We start from the raw sequence: 24,667 nt of genomic DNA on the forward strand, positions 1-24,667 counted from the left end.
AACAAATGCAGGATAGAAAGACAATGCAATAATACTTAGTCTGAACTTTAAATGAATAGTAGATTTTTCATTTATGACTTTTTCCACTCCTCTTTTATCATGTGACAGCCATCAGCCAATCACAAATGCATATACGTATAGTCCATGAATTCTTGCACATGCTCAGTTGGAGCTTGGGGCCTCAAAAAGTGTAAATATAAAAAGACTGCACATTTTGTTAATGGAAGTAAATTAGAAAGTTGTTTAAAATTGCATTCTCTATCTGAATCATGAAAGTATAATTTTGACTTGAGTGTCCCTTTACAAAAAGAAAATAGCACCAAAATTGTTTTTTAAAATTGGGGAATTGACAGGGTCACAGTGACTGTTCGAAAAAGCAATAATCAAATTGCAGAGGCTATTAACCCACGAATTACATTTAAGAAAGGAAAGTAATGAAAGAAGCATTTACTTTTAATACGTTTCTCTGAGTCACCTGTTTTTTGTTAATAGTAATATTATAATTGCAAGTCTCAGCCCAGGGTGGGTACTTCCTCCACGTGTCCTGTGTGCCTCTATTATCAGTTTAACTGACATTGTTACACCCACTTATGAAAAAGTAAATAAAGGCACATTAATATGGTTAGTGTTATGTCACCAGGTTCTAGGAGTGCTGGTTTAATAGTTGGGTGTATCACTGCTTTAGTCTGTTAATCCTTGTGCTGTGCTGTCCATCAGTACAGAGCAGTTTGCACAGCACACTCTCATTAGGAAGAAACGTGTGTTTATTTTTACTTGTTTTTTTATTATCGTTTTAATTGTATTGTAATAAAATTATTATTATTGTTATTTTTAATGAGGAAGCCCTAGTAACTGTGATGCATTCAGTTATTAAATAGGAAAATATCGTGTCAGGGTGCATTTAAAGGTATATAAAACTAATTTTGTATAATTTAGAAAGAGCATTAAACGGACAGTCTACTTGAAAAATTTGCTTTGTTTAAAACAATGGATGATCCCTGTTATTACCCATTCCCCAGTTTTGCATAACTAACACTGATATTAATACACTTTTTGCCTCTGCGATTACCTTGTATCTAAGCCTCTGCAGACTGCCCCCTTATTTCAGTGTTTTTGACTGTCATGCATTTTAGCCAATCAGTGCAGACTCATAAATAATTCCATAGGAGTGAGCACGATGTTTATCTATATGATACACATGAGCTAACACTGTCTTACTGTGGAAAAACTGTCAAAATGCAGTGAGATAAGAGTTCCTTAAAATGGTTTAGAAATCAGTTTGAGTCTACCTAGGTTTAGCTTTCAAAAAAAGAATACCAAGAGAGGAAACCAAATTTGATAAAAGTAAGTTAGTTTTTTTTTTGTTTGTTTGTTTTTTAATTGCATGCCCTATCTGAATCATGAAAGTTGAAATTTGACTAGACTGTTCCTTTAATTAAACCTTCCAATTGAATTCTATTATCAATTTGAGTTGACTTCTATTATTAATTGACCTAATTTGCTTGGCTTCTTTTATTGAAGGCTCTAGAGTGTGCAGGTGGATGGAAATATGGCAGCAGTGTGGGCTTATTGTATAACATTGTTAAAAGAACTATAGCAAAACTGCTGTCAGGAGAGTGCACATCTGGAGCACTATATGAGTCCACCTAGGTTTGCTCTTCAACAAAGGATTTAAAGTGAGGAAAGTAGATTTGATAATGGACAAGCCATAAAGCAAAATCAGCAAATTAAGTATTAAAAGTGCTGCAAATTGCCTAAACCAGATTGCAGATAACAGAGTTTAGATCATGGATTTTCTTGCATCGAAAAGAGGGTAGAATATATCATTTATTATTATTATTATTTTTTTTAAGGTATTCTCATTCCCTGTTTTAATGTCCCTGGTCACCAATTGAGCTGTAAGCGTTGTCTTTGTCAGTTTAAAGGGACATGAATCCCCAAATTGTTCTTTCATGATTCAGATTTAAAAGGACACTAAACCCAATTTTTTTTCTTTCATGATTCAGATAGAGCATGCAATTTTAAGCAACGTTCTGATTTACTCCTATTATCAATGTTCTTCATTCTCTTGCTATCTTTATTTAAAAATCAGACATTTTAAAGCTTAGTAGCCAGCCCATTTTTGGTTCAGAACTCTGGATAGCGCTTGCTAATTGGTGGCTACATTTAGCAAACCAATAAGCAAGCATAACCCAAGTTCTCAACCAAAAATGGGCGAATCGTAAGCTTTACATTCCTGCTTTTTAAATAAAGATAGCAAGAGAACAAAGAAAATTTGATAATAGGAGTAAAGTAGAAAGTTACTTAAAATTGCATGCTCTATCTGAATTATGAAAGAAAAAAAAATAGGTTTAGTGTTCCTTTAACTTCTATATTCTAATTTGTGTTCTTTTGATATCCTTTGTTGAAAAGCAAACCTAGGTAGGGTAAGGAGTTGCTGATTGGTGGCTGCACACGTATGCCAATGCTACTGGCTCATCCCTGTGCATTGCTGTTTCTTCAATAAAGGACACCAAGAGAATGAAGCAAATTAGATTATAGAAGTATTTTGGAAAGTTCTTTAAAATTGTATGTTCTATTTGAATCATGAAAGAAAAAAGGAGGGTTATATTTCTCTTTAACGAGCAAGCAATGAATCCTGCCTGCATTCTGCTAGTTTCAATATCGGTTTAAACAGCCCTAAATTAACCTTTTTAAATGCCTAAAAAATTTGTAGCATCATTGCTGATATTTCACAAATATGACAGAAAATGATCTAATAAAATATTTAGTTTATGTCCCACTGAAGTAGATGTATTGTGTGTACAGTGCCAAGCATATTGTTTTAGTCTTGTTCTCTTGATCATATTCATTTCCAGGAAACTGTGTTTGTGTCATATACTCAAGCAGCATTTAATGAACCAGAGCTCTCCTTGGCAACCAGGTTTATCTTTATGGGGTCGTGATTCTGAAGGCTGCACAAATGCCTGGCTGTATCAGGACTGATAATGTACAAACACAAATCACATGCAACAAGTCTGTATATTCATATTGATAGCTGTTTATTCCCTAGTATTGTAGCTGATGTTTTTATAATACACACAAATTTGTGTTGCCAAGTGAATTCTGTTATTGTTTACAGCATATTAATGCAGCTTTCAGGTCCTGTTGTTGATGATATTTATGAATGACACTTTTGTCATATTTTAACACCAAACCCTGTACCTGGTACTGCATGGAAGGCTAATTTGATTCACTTTATATTTAAAAAAAAAATGTATTTAGTTGGAATATGTGGGATTGAAAGATCTGCATGTTCCCTTTCTGCAGAGACACAGATCTATATAGAGGTTTATATGTAATGCCAACTTGATGCACCTTTATAAAGGATTTACAATAAACTAAGTATATATTTATCTATTTATTTGTACCCAATATCTAGTTTAATGTGGAGACTGCAGCTTGCAATCCTGGGATACACTACATCAGTGGTCCAGACAAGTACTGGCCCTGGGGCCATATGTGGCCCTCCCTTGTTTATTAGTTAAATTATTAATTTGGCCCCATCAACTTTTTAATGTTTTTAGAGGTGTAACAAATTGATCTATATAGACATTCACAAGATAAATATAAAGACAAGCAATGCGTTGTCTAGTGTAGACTCCCATTAGGCACTGCTTGGATAAATGTCTCTTTATTCAGTTGCAGAATGATCACTTCACTCACAAGATAAATATACACTGTGTATGTCTATTGTGGATTACAGCTCCTATCATACACTACTACTTGGGTAAATGTCACTACCAGTTTCTACTATATCCTGTTGGCTTCACTCTGTTTAAGTGGCCCCCGTGGGAGAACAACACTTGGACAGTGGCCCCTGGATACACCCCTGCACTACATACAGTTACATTGCAGTAATATAAAATGCACTAGTTATTGTGCATAAACCTGTTTGCATGTATGTAAGTTCTGCTAAAAAGATATCAAGTAAGATCACAGACCATAGTTTCTTTTCATTCTATTTATTCAGTAGAAAAATAAACATTTTTTAAAAGTAGCACAAACCATTTGTTCATGTACAATAAAGTGCTACAATGCATCATGTAAACAAGCCACTTTGAGTCCTTAGAGCTTTTGCTCAGTACAGTAACAATTTTACCCTTCAAGGGATTTAAAAAGAAAGTCAAAATACATTTACAAAAAAAAAAAAAAAAGTGATCTTCACACATCAAGTTTAAAGCGTCTCAAAGTCTTCCTTCACTACCCAGGCAGATGGTTCCTGGGTCACACAGTACCAATAGCTGAATGTCAAGGCTGGATTCCCTCTTCCTCTACAGCCTTCGTTACCAGTAGGCATGGGGGGGCATGCAGATCCCCTCATCGGACATGCCTCTTTGGCTTCACCAAAACATTGAGTTTTGCTATGTATATATTTATATGTAAGGTTAGATGAAGAGCTTCCCCTAGCTTATGACACATCTCTCCTTATCCTTACTCTGCCCACCCCCTATAGCCTTCTCCCTGATGTACATTAAGTCACTGTGGATACTGGGTCTACGGGCAAAGGTAGCCACAATGCCATAAGCATCACCATCTTCCTTTATTTTCTTGCCTTTGAAAGACTTCTTGTGTAGGATCTCACAGTACTGGACAGACACCTTGCGGTGCAGATCTGGGCTCATCTCACTGGGCAGCTTAGCCATGGTAAAAAGTCCCTGGAACATCTCATCCAGCTTATGGTTCTTTTTAGCAGACACCTCAAAGTAAGCACAAGTACTGTCCCCACCAACAAGTTGCTCTATCTCATGAGCTTGCACCTCTCTATAGAAGTCCAGGTCACCCTTGTTGCCACAGATCACCAGAGGCACATCCACATTCTCCTTAGTCTTGTTCTTCAAACAGGACTTGGTCTCCATGATCTGCTGTTTCAGGCGCTGCACCTCCTCAAAGGAGTCTCTGTTATCCAGACTGAAAACCAGGATGAAGACATCGCCTAGAAGAGCAAATGAAGATAAAGGTTAGTGTCATATTATTTGGCCAATGTTCAGTACAACTACATAGCCATCTCTAGAAACAATGTGACAATTAGACTGCATTGGACACCACTCTGAATGCAAAGCTTAAGACTTTTTGGAAGCAAGAATGATGAACTGCAATAATGGATTATATATAAGAAATTGATAGAACTGCAAGGGGTTGTCCAAAACCTTATATCAATTTATTACAAAGAAGAAAGCATTTTTTTTCTGATCTATAATTTAAATACTATAACAGTAAATTATGAAAATTCTAGCTCATAATATATACACATTAAATCCTTCAGCATAAGGACAGCACCTGTACACACCTGTTAGAATTGATAGTCTCCTCATGGCTGGGAATGGGTGGTTGCCCGAGGTGTCTAGGATGTCCAGCTGGTAGACCTCCCCACGGATACCGTAGAACTTACGGTGGAAATCCTCAATGGTCGGAGTGTACTGTTCCTCAAAGTGCCCACTAAGGAAGCGTGAGACTATGGAGGTCTTGCCCACCTTGGAGGAGCCCAAAATGACCATTCGGTAGCAGTTCTTGGGTGGGATATTAAGCTCGGACTCGCTGGGAGACATTTTTTTGATAATTTCTGATACCTTTCCTCTGACTGTGCTCGATTCCCCGTTACTGAGCAGCATAGATACAACACTAAGTAGAGTCGTGAGTTTCATCTGAGCTCTGCAGGCTGTGCACGACTTTATGTAGAGGAGCTGGACACGCCCATCGTTACGTCACGGCAACTAGGGCACGCCCCCAATGTTTTGCAACCTGTAGAGTTAGAAAGCCAGGGAGTCTGCAAAACAATAACATGAGGGGAAGTAGTAACCAGCTAGGGCGATAGTTAGGCGCATGACAGCTATAATGGCATCAAGCAGTAGGCTGAGGGGACAGACAGCAGAGCCCGGGCGTGAGGAGATATACTGAGGTATAGCAAAGCTCGGACATAAGGATACAGCCCCTTAGGCAGTAATCACAGAGAAGATAGACTGAGGGGCTGGGGAGGAAAACGCTCAGACATAAGGGTACAACCTGACGGGCACTGGCAGGAGGTTATACTGAGACTTGACATAAGGGCATAGTCTGACTGGGCATGAGGGCACCAACCGACAGCAGTGGGCTAGTGGTGGGACAGAAGGAGATATAAAGAGAGTTACAGGCAGTAAAGACTGGGCATGAGGGCATAGTCTGACAGAAGGAGATATAAAGAGCTACAGGCAGTAAAGACTGGGCATGAGGGCATAGTCTGACAGAAGGAGGTATAAAGAGAGTTACAGGCAGTACATACTGGGCATGAGGGCATAGTCTGACAGAAGGAGGTATAAAGAGAGTTACAGGCAGTAAAGACTGGGCATGAGGGCATAGTCTGACAGAAGGAGGTATAAAGAGAGTTACAGGCAGTACAGACTGGGCATGTGGGAGACATTCCTGAGTGCATATACGGTATATAAAGTGTGTGTATCTGACAGAAGGGGGTATAAAGAGAGTTACAGGCAGTAAAGACTGGGCATGAGGGCATAGTCTGACAGAAGGAGGTATAAAGAGAGTTACAGGCAGTAAAGACTGGGCATGAGGGCATAGTCTGACAGAAGGAGGTATAAAGAGAGGTACAGGCAGTTAAGTCTGGGCATGAGGGCATAGTCTGATAGAAGGAGGTATAAAGAGAGTTACAGGCAGTAAAATACTGGGCATGAGGGCATAGTCTGACAGAAGGAGGTATAAAGATAGTTACAGGCAGTACAGACTGGGCATGAGGGCATAGTCTGACAGAAGGAGATATAAAGAGAATTACAGGCAGTACAGACTGGGCATGAGGGCATAGTCTGACAGAAGGAGGTATAAAGAGAGTAACAGGCAGTACAGACTGGGCATGAGGGCATAGTCTGACAGAAGGAGGTATAAAGAGAGTTATAGGCAGTAAAGACTGGGCATGAGGGCATAGTCGGACAGAATGAGATATAAATAGAGTTACAGGCAGTACAGACTGGGCATGAGGGCATAGTCTGACAGAAGGAGGTATAAAGAGAGTTACAGGCAGTACAGACTGGGCATTAGGGCATAGTCTGACAGAAGGAGATATAAAGAGAGCTACAGGCAGTAAAGACTGGGCATGAGGGCATAGTCTGACAGAAGGAGGTATAAAGAGAGTTACAGGCAGTAAAGACTGGGCATGAGGGCATAGTCTGACAGAAGGGGGTATAAAGAGAGTTACAGGCAGTACAGACTGGGCATGAGGGCATAATCTGACAGAAAGAGGTATAAAGAGAATTACAGGCACTAAAGACTGGGCATGAGGGCATAGTCTGACAGGAGGAGGTATAAAGAGAATTACAGGCAGTAAAAGACTGGACATGAGGGCATAGTCTGACAGAAGGAGGTATAAAGAGAATTACAGGCACTAAAGACAGGGCATGAGGGCATAGTCTGACAGAAGGAGATATAAAGAGAATTACAGGCACTAAAGACTGGGCATGAGGGCATAGTCTGACAGGAGGAGGTATAAAGAGAATTACAGGCAGTAAAAGACTGGGCATGAGGGCATAGTCTGACAGAAGGAGGTAGAAAGAGAATTACAGGCACTAAAGACTGGGCATGAGGGCATAGTCTGACAGAAGGAGATATAAAGAGAGTTACAGGCAGTACAGACTGGGCATGAGGGCATAGTCTGACAGAAGGAGGTATAAAGAGAGTTACAGGCAGTAAAGACTGGGCATGAGGGCATAGTCTGACAGAAGGAGGTATAAAGAGAGGTACAGGCAGTTAAGTCTGGGCATGAGGGCATAGTCTGATAGAAGGAGGTATAAAGAGAGTTACAGGCAGTAAAATACTGGGCATGAGGGCATAGTCTGACAGAAGGAAGTATAAAGATAGTTACAGGCAGTACAGACTGGGCATGAGGGCATAGTCTGACAGAAGGAGATATAAAGAGAATTACAGGCAGTACAGACTGGGCATGAGGGCATAGTCTGACAGAAGGAGGTATAAAGAGAGTAACAGGCAGTACAGACTGGGCATGAGGGCATAGTCTGACAGAAGGAGGTATAAAGAGAGTTATAGGCAGTAAAGACTGGGCATGAGGGCATAGTCGGACAGAATGAGATATAAATAGAGTTACAGGCAGTACAGACTGGGCATGAGGGCATAGTCTGACAGAAGGAGGTATAAAGAGACTTATAGGCAGTAAAGACTGGGCATGAGGGCATAGTCGGACAGAATGAGATATAAAGAGAGTTATAGGCAGTAAAGACTGGGCATGAGGGCATAGTCGGACAGAATGAGATATAAAGAGAGTTATAGGCAGTAAAGACTGGGCATGAGGGCATAGTCTGACAGAAGGAGATATAAAGAGGGTTACAGGCAGTACAGACTGGGCATGAGGGCATAGTCTGACAGAAGGAGATATAAAGAGTGTTACAGGCAGTAAAGACTGGGCATGAGGGCATAGTCTGACAGAAGGAGGTATAAAGAGAATTACAGGCACTAAAGACTGGGCATGAGGGCATAGTCTGACAGAAGGAGGTATAAAGAGAATTGCAGGCACTAAAGACTGGGCATGAGGGCATAGTCTGACAGAAGGAGGTATAAAGAGAATTACAGGCACTAAAGACTGGGCATGAGGGCATAGTCTGACAGAAGGTGATATAAAGAGAGTTACAGGCAGTAAAGACCGGGCATGAGGGCATAGTCTGAGAGGAGGAGATATAAAGAGAGTTACAGGCAGTACAGACTTGGCATGTGGGCATAGTCTGATAGAAGTAGATATAAAGAGAGTTACAGGCAGTAAAGACTGGGCATGAGGGCATAGTCTGATAGAAGGATATATAAAGAGTGCTACAGGCAGAAAAGACTGGGCATGAGGGCATAGTTTGACAGAATGAGGTATAAAGAGAGTTACAGGCAGTACAGACTGGGCATGAGGGCATAGTTTGACAGAATGAGGTATAAAGAGAGTTACAGGCAGTAAAGACTTGGCATGAGGGCATAGTCTGACAGAATGAGGTATAAAGAGAGTTACAGGCAGTACAGACTTGGCATGAGGGCATAGTCTGACAGAAGGATATATAAAGAGAGTTACAGGCACTAAAGACTGGGCATGAGGGCAAAGTCTGACAGAAGGAGATATAAAGAGTGTTACAGGCAGTACAGACTGGGCATGAGGGCATAGTCTGACAGAAGGGGGTATAAAGAGGGTTACAGGCAGTAAAGACTGGGCATGAGGGTATAGTCTGACAGAAGGAGATGTAAAGAGAGTTACAGGCAGTACAGACTGGGCATGAGGGCATAGTCTGACAGAAGGAGACATAAAGAGAACTACAGGCAGTAAAGACTGGGCATGAGGGCTCCAGGAACAAAGCCCAGACATAAGAGTAGACTGGCATGCAGTAATATTAGATATGTACTGTGTGGGGACAACCTGATAGACAGTGGGCAGAAAGATATAGTAAGGGATATAGATAGCAAGATTTAGGTATAGGAACATAGCCTGGCAGACAGTTGGCTGTTGGGACAAGGGAAAAATTTTGATATCTACAGTGAAGACCTGGCATGAGGGCATAGTCTTGACAGTCAGGGAGCTGGTGGGGCAGAAGGATATAAAAAGAGAGCTACAGGCAGAAATGACTGGGTATGAGGGCATAACCTGGCAGACAGTGGGCTAATGGGGCAGGGGAAATAGTGATAACTACAGAAAACAAAGACCTGGCGTGGGGGCATAGCCTGGTAGGCAGTGGGCTAATGGGACAGGAGGAAATAGTCATAACTACAGGTGGTAAAGACCTGGCATGAGGTGAGAGCATAACCTGGCAGGCAGGGGCCTGGAGGGACAGAATGATAAATAAAGAGATGGGTACAGGCAGGAATGACTGGGCTTGAGGGCATAGCCTGGCTGGCAGTAGGTTGAGGGGGTCTGAGTGGGGTGTATAGTGAGAAGAGGGTGCTATATAGGGTTGGGTCAGGAAAATGACTGAAAGGGGATACGAGGGGACAAACATAGGTCAATAGGGGGAATTCAGTTATCAGTAGGATGGGAAATATAGTGAGGGGTAACGAAATTACATTTAATCCTTGCATCCTTAATATTTATGTTATTCTCTGGAACATATGAAATGGGCTGATTTGTGAGACTTATGGAATGGGTCCCACAGAATTAGAAACAAACTAAGAGGCTGTTAGTGAATTTAGCCCACTGACATATAGTAAGGGGACAATAAGATTTAGTGAGGGGCAGTGATATATAGTGAGGACAAAGGGGTCTATTATGATATACTTGCACACTAATGGGGCAGATATCCTTGAACACACATGGGATTTTTAGCAGATATCTGCTAAAGGGATTTAAATTGGTGACTATCATAGATTAAATTCTGAGGATAGAGAGACGTTGGTTTAAGACAGTTATACTGAACATATAAAATATGAGACACAATACAATAATAATACTGTTATCTAGACTAGGTAGACTCTGAGGTAAAATCTGCACTGGTCTAGATTCAATAACAGAGTTGTAGCTCCTTTACAGTTCCCTGTATCTCCAGACTCATCCATTCCTTATACTATTATATGTAACCCTTCATTAAATAGAATGGTGCATAAGCTTAGGGCATCCTTGAAAAACTTAGGAACTGGAGGGGTCTGTTAGTGAATCTAACCCACTGGCTGCAGACCTCTATGATCCAGATCTACATTGTTACAAAAGCTGAGAACACAACACATAGTCTGCACTGTAGACATGACAGTGCATAATTTACTTAAATAAGTGCCAGTCTGATGTATACTGGGATGGCATTTAGCTGGTGTATATTGCTGGTAGAGTGAGCAGTAAATATAGGATTATGCTGGTATGGGAAGAACCACCCAGTACAGTCAGTGTATCTCTGGGAATAATGCCTCAGGGAAATGTAAAAATGGTGCTCAGATCTGATCAGACACTAGGGACCTCTCATATTGTAGTAATTACAGTAAAAATACTATCAGAACTCCTAGTGTTGTACAATAAACACCAGTCTCTAGTGACATTGTAAAGTGACAGTGGGAAAAAGTAATGTACCCTATGGGCAGCAATTATCTATAAGGCTCAGACATTAGATATTCACATCTGCCTGCATCACCCAACTCCTATTGTGTTTTTGGATAACAAAAACTCTGCTAACTGTATAATTAGTAACTGGATTGTAATATTATTCAGCATCTTGTAGACAGTGTATATCTGGATGGTCACATAATAAGGAGTGGAAATATTGTGAAAGAGCGTTTATTAAAATTAAATAAATGGCACCTGTCTACAGGAGAACACACCATATAACACAATTGTTATTAATTAATTCCTAAATACATACTCGCCCAAAGAGCTGACAGTCTACAAAATGAAGTTATTAATTATGGGGACATCATGTTTAATAATAAGCCTCATTAACCCTCTGTGTTGGTAAAGGTAAAGGGGATTAACATAGTGGAATCTACAATTGATTTTTTTTAACCCCTTGAGTGCAACAGAGGTCAGGATCTGTGATTATAAATAGTTATAAATCCCTATCTTTATTCTTCCTTTTCTAGCCTCTAATTATAAATGTCCCTCCGATTTTTCCCTACATCTCATGCATTTCCCAACATATCTTTATCTTATTTGCAAGTCTTTTTCAGCCATTTCCCATAAATCAGTCCCTTTTTTGTCATTAACTCTACATTATTAATATGTCACAGGCAAATATTATCTAACAACCCAACTTTTCTGATTACCTCTTATTTTGTATTTTATTGATATTGTAATTAAATGTATTATTGATCTGAAGAAATAATCAAGGACAAAACTATTTTTAATAATATGATTGGCAATTTTCATTACAGAACTGAATACTCCAGTGTGTCACTAAAATACATTATGTTCTTATAAACTTTAATGCACTTAAATATCCCGTGCAATGAATATTGTGTAACTGTATATAAAAAAAAATCACCTTTTGTTCTTTACATAGAAAAAGTTATATTACACCAATGAAACTCATTTTGCTATGTGCAAATTGGTCACTAGAGGGCGGTAATGCCCTTTGACTGAAGCCTGCGCTAGGTTCATCTTCAAAGGGTTTGCAGCACATTTTGCTTATTAGCAGCAGATTTGAAGAACCCTTAGAGAATAAAATCATTTTTTTAAAGTAGAATATTTGATACAAAACAACAATTAAACATATAACCTTCAGGACAGAGTAAAAAACAGGGTTAAAGTGTTGGAGAAGGGAAATTTGGAACCTAAGTAATTTATTATTATAGTCATGTGGCATCCTATAGTAGATACATAATAAAGGAAATAATTTGAGTTCTCTTTCCTCTTGGTTTAGTTTGGTTATATATTTTATTAAAATGGGGGGGGGGGGCGTTTTTATATGCTATAAATAAGAAATAGGGGAAAAATGTAATGCTTTATGTGTTTAACCACTTCATATGTAATTAAATACACAGTTAAAGTCAGCTCCTGAGCAGCAATTCTACTGGAAGCTAGCTGAACACATCTGGTGAGCTAATGACAAGAGGCATATGTGTGTAGCCACCAATAACCAGCTAGTTCCCAGTCGTGCATTGATGTTCCTGAGTCTACCTAGGTATGCTTTTCAACACTAGATTAAATAAAGAACCAAGTAAATTTGATAACTAAAAGAAATCGAAAATTCAATGTGTCAACTGGATTGTAAAAGTTTAAAAGGGCATTAAAGTATAGATATTGTTTCGTTTATACACGAGAAATGATTCCATATATTGCAAAAGATACAAAATAAATGTTTTAAAAATATTTTAAAATGTAACGTTGTTAGCATAATCTACATTGTTTTGCACTCCAGTCTGCTTAAAGGGACACTGAACCCAAAAAAAAATTCTTTCGTGATTCAGATAAAGCATGCAATTTTAATCAACTTTCTAATTTACTCCTATTATCAATTTTTATTAGTTCTCTTGGTATATTTATTTGAAAAAGAAGGCATCTAAGCATTTTTATTAGTTCAGAACTCTGCAGAGCACTTTTTTATTGGTGGATGAATTTATCCACCAATCAGCAAGAACAACCCAGGTTGTTCACCAAAAATGGGCCGGCATCTAAACTTAAATTCTTGCATTTCAAATAAAGATACCAAGAGAATGAAGAAAATTTGATAATAGGAGTAAATTAGAAAGTTGCTTAAAATGTCATGCTCTATCTGAATCACAAAAGAAAAAAATTGGGTTCAGTGACCCTTTAACTCTATCACCCATCTGTCTAGCTATCTGTCTATCCGTCCATATCTATCTATCTATCTATCTATCTATCTATCTATCTATCTATCTATCTGTATAATCTATCTCTATCATTTATCTCTATCATGTCTCTATCATTATCTAACATCTATTTATCTATATAATCTATTTTATCTATCGATCATCTATCTAAATCTATCATCTATCTGTCTGTCTATCAATCTGTCTGGCTATCTATCTATCATTATCTGGCATATATCTATCTATTTATCTTTCCATCTCTCTCTATATATATTTATCTATATATCTATCAGTCACTATCTGACATATATCAATCTATCAATCTATCTTTCCATTTCTATATCTATCTATCTATCTATCTATCTATCTATCTATCTATCTATCTATCTGTATAATCTATTTATCTCTATCTATAATCTATTTGATCTATCATCTGTCTGGCTATCTATCTGTCATTATCTGGCATATATATCTAAATATCTATCATATATCTATCTATTTATCTATCTTTCCATCTATCTATCGGTCACTATCTGACATATATCAATCTATCTATCATATTTATATCGTATATCTTTCTATGTATCTATATTTCCATCTCTATATCTATCTATCTATCTATCTATCTATCTGTCATTATCTGACATATATCAGTCTATCTATCACATATCTATCTAGCTATATTTCTACCTATATTTTATCTATATGATCTATTTATATATCATCTATATATAGCTATCACGCATCTAGATAGATATCTATCGATATAATCTATTTATCTTTATCATCTATCTATATATGTCATCTATTCATATCTATCTAGCTATCATCTATCTATATATCTATATCATTTTTCTATCTATCACCTATTTATCATCTATATATATATCACCCATCGTTCATCTATCTATCGGTCAATATCTGACATATCAATCTTTCTCATATATTTATCTAGCTATCATTCTATCTATATATCTATATCATTTTCTATCACCTATTTATCTATCATCTATATATATATCACCCATCGTTCATCTATCTATCGGTCAATATCTGACATATCAATCTTTCTCATATATTTATCTAGCTATCATTCTATCTATATTTTATCTATATTATCTTTCTATATATCCTCTATTTTATCTATCATCTATCTATATCTGTCACCCATCTATCGATATAATCTATTCATCACTATAATCTATCAGCCAGTATCTGACATATCAATCTGTCTAGCTAGCTATCTTTATATCTATATTTTATCTATATAATCTTTCTACTGTATATACAATCTATTTTATCTATCATATTAATATGTCAAATCTATCTAATGTATTCTGTTATCTAATTTATAATCCATTATCATTTACCCAGTATAATCTATTCCTCATCTATATATAGCTATGCTATAAATAACTTTACCACTTACTTCTATTTGCCACGCACAGAAAAGTGTGTAATTTGTAGTCGCCAGGCTTCTCAATTAGTGGACACTAATCCTTGAAGTCATTTGTGTCCCTTTGCTCTTAAACAAAGGTGTCAACCAGTTCAGCATCCTCATATGTAAATGTGTGACCTGCTGAAGTGTAACAGTCATATATGACTCAAGGCAATCACCCCAAAGTGGAAAAAGTTTTAAGTAATTCTAATACTGGATGTGGAAAACAGAATTAATTTAGCACACAAATGCCCATATTATTTCCAACCAGTTATAAACTATGGAGTAGGAATTTCCATGAATGAGGGATTAAGCAATTAAGCATGGAAATATATAGTGGTGGAATAAAATACATAAAGGAATGTTTTTAAGGCATGCTGGGTACTCATTTGGCCATAGACACTGGCTTTATGGAATTATAGGTTTGCTGGGTCTTTGGTTTACTTCATACAGTTTTAAACATAGACTGTACTTAAAAATATGTTTAGATGTAAGATGTCCAAATTATATGTAAAGCTCAATTTACCTAATATTAATATTATATATATATATATATAATTGTATTTGTGGAGCATTATGGCTATTTATTTAGATAGAATGTACCATGTTATACTTTTAGTACTATTCCTCATAATATGAAATCATAATATATTGACTGATATTCTATGAGAATAACCTAAGGGACAGTATTGCTGGGCAACCAGGTTATATTCAATGTGAGGTTTAATGTGAGAAAATAATGCATATTTCATGTATGGAAATCAAACATACCTATACAAATGTATATTGTAGACAAATTCATTTGTTAGCAAACTTATTTATATTTGTATATTACATGTACTGCACTCAAGGCATTTCTACTGTATCTAAATGGCCATTTTGAGATATTATTTTGTCTGTACACCCAATTTAAATTTGCGAATTTGTATAGCAAGGAAATCTGACCATCGTTTAATGAATGAATTTTAAAATGTGAGTTTTCAGGACCAGAAATTCGTTATCCATTTTTATATTGTGTGTCCTGTAGGTGGCGCTGTATGACAGAGTTAAGACGTCAGAAATAATGATCAGCTTTAATAATGTTTTTTTTCTTCATTATGATTTCATTTTTTACCAAATTATACTTTCATGTTGGTCTATCCTAGCTAGAAGGATACTCTAAAGAGAAATGTACATTTTACTTCAGTAAATACTAAATTTAGTAAAGACCATAAAGAGAAAGAAAATAAATCAGAGACAGTAGCTTTTTTTTTTTTTTAATGGTGTTTATTCTGTAACAAAAAAATAGACATCAAGTTGAAATTTAGCACACACATCACAACTGATTTGTTCATCTCTGTGTGCAATACTGTATATAAAATGCTATCAAGCATTATGTTAACAAGTCATATTTCATTCTTATTTGCTCTGTTTAGCAAAGATTTTACCCAACAAGTGAGGCTAAGAGTCTGAAAACAGAAGCAATGTATTCAGGCTTTTAAGCTCATCAACTTTAAACTGTTCAGCATCTCCATTTCAACGTTAGAGAGTGGAGATGGTTCCTCTGTCAATCTGTCCAACTGCTACAACGTAAGGCTGTCTTCTGCCTTCCTCTACAGCCTTGGTCGCCCGACCACTCCTCAGTAGGCATGGGGGGCATGCGGATCCCCTCATCGGACATGCCTCTTTGGCTTCACCAAAACATTGAGTTTTGCTATGTATATATTTATATGTAAGGTTAGATGAAGAGCTTCCCCTAGCTTATGACACATCTCTCCTTATCCTTACTCTGCCCACCCCCTATAGCCTTCTCCCTGATGTACATTAAGTCACTGTGGATACTGGGTCTACGGGCAAAGGGGGCCACAATGCCATAAGCATCACCATCTTCCTTTATTTTCTTGCCTTTGAAAGACTTCTTGTGTAGGATCTCACAGTACTGGACAGACACCTTGCGGTGCAGATCTGGGCTCATCTCACTGGGCAGCTTAGCCATGGTAAAAAGTTTCTGGAACATCTCATCCAGCTTATGGTTCTTTTTAGCAGACACCTCAAAGTAAGCACAAGTACTGTCCCCACCAACAAGTTGCTCTATCTCATGAGCTTGCACCTCTCTGTAGAAGTCCCGGTCACCCTTGTTGCCACAGATCACCAGTGGCACATCCACATTCTCCTTAGTCTTGTTCTTCAAACAGGACTTGGTCTCCATGATCTGCTGTTTCAGGCGCTGCACCTCCTCAAAGGAGTCTCTGTTATCCAGACTGAAAACCAAGATGAAAACATCACCTAGAAGAGCAAATGAAGATAAAGGTTAGTGTCATGTTATTTGGGGAAGATTTAGCACAGCACAATTATTAACTAGATATGTTACTAGAACAAGGGGTTACAGCTTACAATGGAATTGGACACCACTAACCATTTATTTATGGGAGGGGGTTAATAAATTCGTCTCATGCCTCAAATGCTAATTCTAGATCCTCAGTAAAGCAGTAGATTACAATGTACAATACACGTTGCGGATAAAGTACATAGTAAACATATTCAAAATACATATAATTGGTCAAATTAGGAAAATATAATAGCTTAAACTAGTAGTATAGGAAAGTCGTTTTATATATATATATATATATATATATATATATATATATATATATATATATATATCTGTACAGAGGACCAGCAACCCCAACCTAGCTGATATAATTATACTGAGTATTGGAGAACTATGCTCACAGCTTTGAAACAATGTAAATATTAAATAACCCATCAATATATATATATAGAACAGAAGCTACTGAACGAACAGACACAATGTATCTAAGCTAAATAGTGTGTATAATATATATATATAGATGAAACATACTCTTGGTATATAACCATTTCTGATACCAGCCTAGTATATATATATCTCTGCCCTTAAACAAGTACTCATCATGCCAGTTCTATAATATGTCAGTACACACCTGTTAGAATTGATAGTCTCCTCATGGCTGGGAATGGGTGGTTGCCCGAGGTGTCTAGGATGTCCAGCTGGTAGACCTCCCCACGGATACTGTAGAACTTGCGGTGGAAATCCTCAATGGTTGGGGTGTATTGTTCCTCAAAGCGTCCATTCAAGAACCTTGAGACTATGGAGGTCTTGCCCACCTTGGAGGAGCCCAGGATGACCATTCGGTAGCAGTTCTTGGCTGGGATGTTGAGCTCGGACTCGTTAGGACACATTTTTTTGATCATTTCTGATACCTTTCCTCTGACGGTGCGTGCGTCCCGGTTACTGAGCAGCATAGATAACTGAGAAAGCATCTAAGTGAGCGAAGTCTGAATGTTCTGTGTGCGCTGTGCAAGGCTTTATATAGGCGGCAGAAAGGACCCGCCCACCGCTACGTCACGGTCAGACAGGACACGCCCCGATACTGTGCAAACAGCAGAGCTCCAGAGCGGGGATCACAGGCAGCAAACACTGGTCAGGGCTGAGGGGAGAAGTCTGCTGAGTGCCAAGCTCAGGTGTGAGGGCAAACACTGGTCAGGGCTGAGGGGAGAAGTCTGAGTTCCAAGCTCAGGTGTGAGGGCAAACACTGGTCAGGGCTGAGGGGAGAAGTCTGCTGAATGCCAAGCTCAGGCGTGAGGGCAAACACTGGCATGGGGCTTAGGCGTGAGGGCAAACACTGGCATGGGGCTGATGGGAGAACTCTGCTGAGTGCCAAGCTCAGGTGTGAGGGCAAACACTGGCATGGGGCTTAGGGGAGAGGTCTGCTGAGTGCCAAGCTCAGGTGTGAGGGCAAACACTGGTCAGGGCTGAGGGGAGAAGTCTGCTGAATGCCAAGCTCAGGCGTGAGGGCAAACACTGGTCAGGGCTGAGGGGAGAAGTCTGCTGAATGCCAAGCTCAGGCGTGAGGGCAAACACTGGCATGGGGCTGAGGGGAGAACTCTGCTGAATGCCAAGCTCAGGCGTGAGGGCAAACACTGGCATGGGGCTGAGGGGAGAACTCTGCTGAGTGCCAAGCTCAGGTGTGAGGACAAACACTGGCATGGGGCTGAGGGGAGAACTCTGCTGAATGCCAAGCTCAGGCGTGAGGGCAAACACTGGCATGGGGCTGAGGGGAGAACTCTGCTGAATGCCAAGCTCAGGCGTGAGGGCAAACACTGGCATGGGGCTTAGGGGAGAGGTCTGCTGAATGCCAAGCTCAGGCGTGAGGGCAAACACTGGCATGGGGCTTAGGGGAGAGGTCTGCTGAATGCCAAGCTCAGGCGTGAGGGCAAACACTGGCATGGGGCTGAGGGGAGAAGTCTGCTGAATGCCAAGCTCAGGTGTGAGGGCAAACACTGGCATGGGTCTTAGGGGAGAGGTCTGCTGAATGCCAAGCTCAGGCGTGAGGGCAAACACTGGCATGGGGCTTAGGGGAGAGGTCTGCTGAATGCCAAGCTCAGGCGTGAGGGCAAACACTGGCATGGGGCTGAGGGGAGAAGTCTGCTGAATGCCAAGCTCAGGCGTGAGGGCAAACACTGGCATGGGGCTGAGGGGAGAACTCTGCTGAATGCCAAGCTCAGGCGTGAGGGCAAACACTGGCATGGGGCTGAGGGGAGAACTCTGCTGAGTGCCAAGCTCAGGTGTGAGGACAAACACTGGCATGGGGCTGAGGGGAGAACTCTGCTGAATGCCAAGCTCAGGCGTGAGGGCAAACACTGGCATGGGGCTGAGGGGAGAACTCTGCTGAATGCCAAGCTCAGGCGTGAGGGCAAACACTGGCATGGGGCTTAGGGGAGAGGTCTGCTGAATGCCAAGCTCAGGCGTGAGGGCAAACACTGGCATGGGGCTTAGGGGAGAGGTCTGCTGAATGCCAAGCTCAGGCGTGAGGGCAAACACTGGCATGGGGCTGAGGGGAGAAGTCTGCTGAATGCCAAGCTCAGGTGTGAGGGCAAACACTGGCATGGGTCTTAGGGGAGAGGTCTGCTGAATGCCAAGCTCAGGCGTGAGGGCAAACACTGGCATGGGGCTGAGGGGAGAAGTCTGCTGAATGCCAAGCTCAGGTGTGAGGGCAAACACTGGCAAGGGTCTTAGGGGAGAGGTCTGCTGAATGCCAAGCTCAGGCGTGAGGGCAAAAACTGGCATGGGGCTGAGGGGATAGGCAGCAAAGCTCGGGCATTAGGGCACAGCCTAGCAGTCAGTGATATATACAGAATTATGCCAGTATCATGCATGAGAGCACAAGCTGGCAATCTATGGGCTGGTAGAGAAGGGCATAATGATCTGAGAGAGCAGGGGATATAGGGATACAATAAGTACATAATAAAGGCACAGTCTTGTTTGTTAGTGGGAAGGGCTGGGGGCTGAATAGGGAGATACATTGAGGGCACAGGGGAAATGTGGCAAAATAGCGAGATCACAGAGTGTATAGTGTTATAAAAATGGGATATTGTGAGGGCATAAGGAGTTACAGTTATGGGAACAGGCAGCACAATGCCCAGCATGAGGGCACTGTCTGTTGCCAGGGATGTGTTGCAGATATGGGCACAGGCAACAGAACCCAGGGATGTGGTCACAGTCTGCAGCTAGAGATGTGTTATGTGTATGGGCAGGGGCATTAGGGAACAAACCCCAGGGAAGTGGATAAACTCTGCAGCCAGGGCGGGTGTGTTTCAGGTGTGGCCACAGGCAACAAAACACAGGGATGAGTGCACAGCAGGTGACAGATATGGGATCAGGCAGGGAAACCCAGGCAAGAGGGCACAGCTAGCAGCCAGGGAGGGGTGACAGATATGAGAGCAGGCAGAAAAACCTGGGCATGAGGGCACAGCTTGCAGCAAGGGGGGTGACAGATATGAGAGCAGGCAGAAAAACCAGGACATGAGGGCACAGCTTGAAGCCAGAGATTTAAGACAGATATGGGAGCAGGTAGGGAAAACCAGGCATGAGGGCACAGCTTCCAGCCAGGCAAATATTTATTTGTGAACAGATTAATACACATGGAGTGCATGTAAAATAATATAAGCAGAACATATGCAGTGAGTATACTGACAGCTTTGTATTGGCAGCACAGTAGATTTATACAGGAGCATATTACATACATATGTACATATGCCAGTAGTGCACAGTATAATGCAATTACATAACTGTAAGGCAGGTGTACACTATAACAGTAGAACAGAGCCAACTAGATATAATTACAGGGGGATACAGTTTAGGAAGTATAGCCAGGTGATGAGATCTGAACAGACACTGGGAACTGTCCTTGGTGTAATTACACAATCAATGTGATAAAACATCAAGTGCTGTGCAATAATCACTAAGAACCACTGACAGAATAACGTGTTCAGTAATGTTCTGAGATACAGATTTATTTGCATGTCTCAGACACTCATTTGTCTGTATGTTCCACTATATCTAATACTTGGATTTTACATATTCTTGTCACTAACAAAGGCATTTTTTTATTTTCTACATAATGTGCTACAGAATGGATTTACAGTGCCTTTGGGAGAACAAAAGAAACCTGACAGTTATTACTAGCACATAACTATATCTATAATAAAGTCAAAATAAACTGTCATGGTTCAGATAGCCAATGCAATTTTAAGAGACTTTTCAATTTAGCCCTATAATCACATTTATTTTGATATCTTGGTATCCTTTGTTGGAAAGTATACATAGGTAGGTAGGCTCAGGATCAGCAAACCTCTGCTGGGAGCTAGCAGGTAATTGGTGGCTATACGCATATGCCTTTTGTCATTGGCTCACTGGATGTGTTCAGCTAGCTCATAGTAGTGCACTGTTGCTCAGCAGTTGTTTTTAAAGGGACAGTAAACACCAAAAATGCTATTGTTTAGAAAGATAGATATATCCCTTTATTTGCCATTCCTCAGGTTTGCATAACCAACACTGTTATTTTAATATACGTTTTACCTCTATGACTACCTTGTATCTAATCTTCTGCAGACTGCCCCTTATCTCAGATCTTTTGACAGACTTGCATTTCAGGCAATTAGTGCTGATTCTTAAAAAACTCCACTGGGGCGAGCACAATGTTATCTATATGGCACACATGAACAAACAGTACATAATATTAGCTAGACTGTGAGATAAGAGGTGGACAGCAGAGTCTTAGAAATCAGCCTATAAGCCTACCTAGGTTTAGCCTTTAACAAAAAATACCAAGAGACAAAAAGCAAGTTGAAAGTTGTTTAAAATTTCATGTCGTATCTGAATCATGATAGTTTAATTTGGACTTTACTGTCCCTTTAATTATGTGCAAGCAACAGTGCAAAAATAAAATGCACATTAAAACAATCTCTTTTTGTAAGTTTATTGTCCTATTCAAACTATTTACAGACACTCACATCAAATTACTTTAGGCAGTTCTATAACAAAGCTAATATGTGTGAAGTATCTGCGCTTATGGGATCTACAAAGACTAATTAAACCTGTGTATCTCGCGAGCTAATGAGCTACACTGTTACACTGAAGAAATTGTGTCTTTCTTATCCAGATGTTTCAAAACTACATTTCCCATAATGCTCGACTGGACTTCAGAGTGCCCAAGCATCATGGGAAATGTACTTCTATAACATCTGGAGTGCCATGGTTCACCATCACTGCCCTAGCCCTTGTCTTCATCCCTCCAATAAGACTCTTGTCTTCAAGCAATCTATCCTGATATCAGTAGCTTTAGCACCTATTGTCTGCCCCCATATCTCCCTGTAATACCTGCAGCAGAGGTTAAGAAATAGGTTGTTTTTTTCTATATGAAATAGCTGTTTTTGCTAATTGAAACCAAAACCCATTCAAAAGGACTGAGCTTGCAGAAACAGCAGGTTTCTCTCTCTCTCTCTCTCTCTCTCTCTCTCTCTAATTTCTCAATGTATACACGTAAACTTAGAGTAAAAACATGAACATTAACATTTTATTACATCTCACCCTTGTGGCAGTGCATCTTATTTTTTTAACTTCTTATTTACAAAGCTTTTCCATGGAGAATACTGCAACATTTATATTTTCAGATTAGACAAAAGTAGATTTTTTTCAATGTCAAAATAAAGGTAAATTAGCCACTTAAAAACCATTTAATACCCCACAAAATGTAAAAATGGATCATTAGGACCACATTGGAAAAACTCACAGTATAACTGTTCATTTAACTCTCTATTTGCCTCCTCTCCTCTAGTTTTATAGTTGTTTAAGCTGTTGTCTTTCTCACACTTTTTCTTCTCTATCCCTCCCTGTCTAGTTTCCATCTCCCTCCCCCCTCCCCCTGACATCCCTGCTACATTGTTAATATTTAATAGACACATATAATCCAACACCCAAAGCTTCTCTAATTACCTCTCATTTTATATTTCTACTGATCTTATCTTTAAATGTATTATTATGTTGCTGGAAATTTAAAGACAACAGAAAGCAGGAGTTGTTTTTTTTTTAATTCTAGAATGCTGTTAAAAGGCTGTTTTATAGAACTGGAAAATCCAGATTAATTTATATCAGTTTTAGTTATTGAAATACATTTACACATTAAGTATGTTGTATATTGCATAGCTGAATGTGTATAGGAAAAGGTAACTTTCATTAGAATATAAACCACATTAGGGATTCTTCTTGCAGCAGTGGGTATATCATAGATCCCTGGATTTTTTGATTATAGAGTTAATTTCCTCTATTTGCCACAAGAGGGCAAACATTGTCCTCTCCGTATATGGAACATATCTTTAAAGGGACACACACACACACATTTCCTTATGGCTGTATATATGTTTATTGTTCTTTTGGTAAAATGCAAAAGCCTAGAAGCTGTGAACTCAGTTGAAATACAATGCCTGTGTCTAAACACTGATAAGAGGGGTGGAGCAGACTGCTCCAGACAACATGGCTATGTAAGTATTTTTGCTTATTTTTGAAAATTATGTTAAGATACTTGCCAGCATTTTAAAAAAAAAATGTATGCAAACTATTTTTTACTTAATTAGCCCTTTTAGGATATGCACATATCTCAAAATGTTTTATGGCACTTTAAAGAGACATAAAACCCCAAATCTTTCTTTCATGATTCAGATAGACAATGCAATTTTCTAATTTACGTTTACTGCCAAATTATCTTCATTCTCTTGATATCTTTTGTTACAAAGCGGGGATGTTAGGTCAGGAGTGTGCGCATGTCTGGATCACTATATGGCAGCAGTTTTGCAAGAATGTTATCTGTTCGCAAAAGCACTAGATGCCGCACTATTTCCTGCCGTGTAGTGCTCAAGACTCTAGGTATCACTTCAACTAAGAATACCCTGGAAACAAAGCAAATTTAATAATTAAAGTAAACTTTTTAAAATGTTATGCTCTGGCTGAAACACAAAAGAAAATGTTTGTGTTTCATGCCCCTTTAATTCCTTATACCAAGAGGTCAGCAGGTTCTGCAAGGTGACCATCCACAGATAGATTGTGATCACTGGAATGTAAAAGCCATGGTTGACTGCAGGTAATAATCCTCTCTGCTGAAAAAAAAAACATTCTGTAAGTTATCAAATCAGAACTTAAAAAACAAAGTATATTGTGGAATAATAAATAATACCTCATATTATGGCCAGAAAACATATATAATTAGCCTACCCTACACCTGCACTCCCTCTCAACGAAAGTGGTATCTGAAATCCACAGCAGCACAATTCAAACATCATTATAAATATTTTGTACAAAATATGTGTATTTGCAAAACCTGCTCAGCTTACAGCTATTATTGCTATAATCCCTATAATTTTTGCTATAGTCCCTATAATTTTTGTATTTTTATATTTTATCAGTGGTAACTTGTACAGCAGGATAGAGATAATTCTCATTGTTTTTTGCCTGTATGACCCCTAGCTCAAATGTCCACAGATACCCCCTCCCTTAACTTGTTTTGCAGGCCAATCTGACACTAATATATCTCTCTCCCCCAGCTGAATTTTAAAGTATATTTGCCACAGTCTTTAAAGAAAATTCACAGACCAACTTACTTCAGCTGCCACACAGCCCTCTGC

At 39.4% G+C, this 24,667-nt stretch overlaps 2 protein-coding genes across 2 annotated transcripts; both read right to left on the bottom strand.

Annotated features, from left to right (window-relative positions):
- Nucleotides 1-3,988: 3,988 nt before the first annotated feature.
- LOC128642376 (dexamethasone-induced Ras-related protein 1) lies at nucleotides 3,989-5,665 on the bottom strand. The gene is made up of 2 exons (XM_053695127.1): nucleotides 5,330-5,665; nucleotides 3,989-4,975 (listed from the first exon to the last, which is right to left on the bottom strand). The coding sequence occupies exons 1-2, from the start codon at nucleotides 5,649-5,651 to the stop codon at nucleotides 4,446-4,448; spliced, it is 852 nt and encodes a 283-aa protein (XP_053551102.1). The 5' UTR covers nucleotides 5,652-5,665; the 3' UTR covers nucleotides 3,989-4,445.
- Nucleotides 5,666-15,931: 10,266 nt separating this feature from the next.
- Nucleotides 15,932-17,975, bottom strand: LOC128642299 (dexamethasone-induced Ras-related protein 1-like). Its single transcript, XM_053695018.1, has 2 exons — nucleotides 17,632-17,975; nucleotides 15,932-16,954 (listed from the first exon to the last, which is right to left on the bottom strand). The coding sequence occupies exons 1-2, from the start codon at nucleotides 17,969-17,971 to the stop codon at nucleotides 16,425-16,427; spliced, it is 870 nt and encodes a 289-aa protein (XP_053550993.1). The 5' UTR covers nucleotides 17,972-17,975; the 3' UTR covers nucleotides 15,932-16,424.
- Between the last annotated feature and the right edge of the window lie 6,692 nt (nucleotides 17,976-24,667).

Source organism: Bombina bombina, chromosome 11 (genome assembly GCF_027579735.1).
Source record: "Bombina bombina isolate aBomBom1 chromosome 11, aBomBom1.pri, whole genome shotgun sequence".
In the NCBI taxonomy this organism is placed as follows: Eukaryota; Metazoa; Chordata; class Amphibia; order Anura; family Bombinatoridae; genus Bombina; species Bombina bombina.

What these genes read in the sequence shown, in the direction of transcription:
- LOC128642376 (XM_053695127.1), bottom strand. Translation starts at nt 5,651, where the DNA reads ATGCTGCTCAGTAACGGGGAATCGAGCACAGTCAGAGGAAAGGTATCA. An exon ending in GAGACTATCAATTCTAACAG is followed by an intron (nt 4,976 to 5,329) that starts GTGTGTACAGGT and finishes TTGCTCTTCTAG; the next exon opens with GCGATGTCTTCATCCTGGTT.
- LOC128642299 (XM_053695018.1), bottom strand. Translation starts at nt 17,971, where the DNA reads ATGCTTTCTCAGTTATCTATGCTGCTCAGTAACCGGGACGCACGCACC. An exon ending in GAGACTATCAATTCTAACAG is followed by an intron (nt 16,955 to 17,631) that starts GTGTGTACTGAC and finishes TTGCTCTTCTAG; the next exon opens with GTGATGTTTTCATCTTGGTT.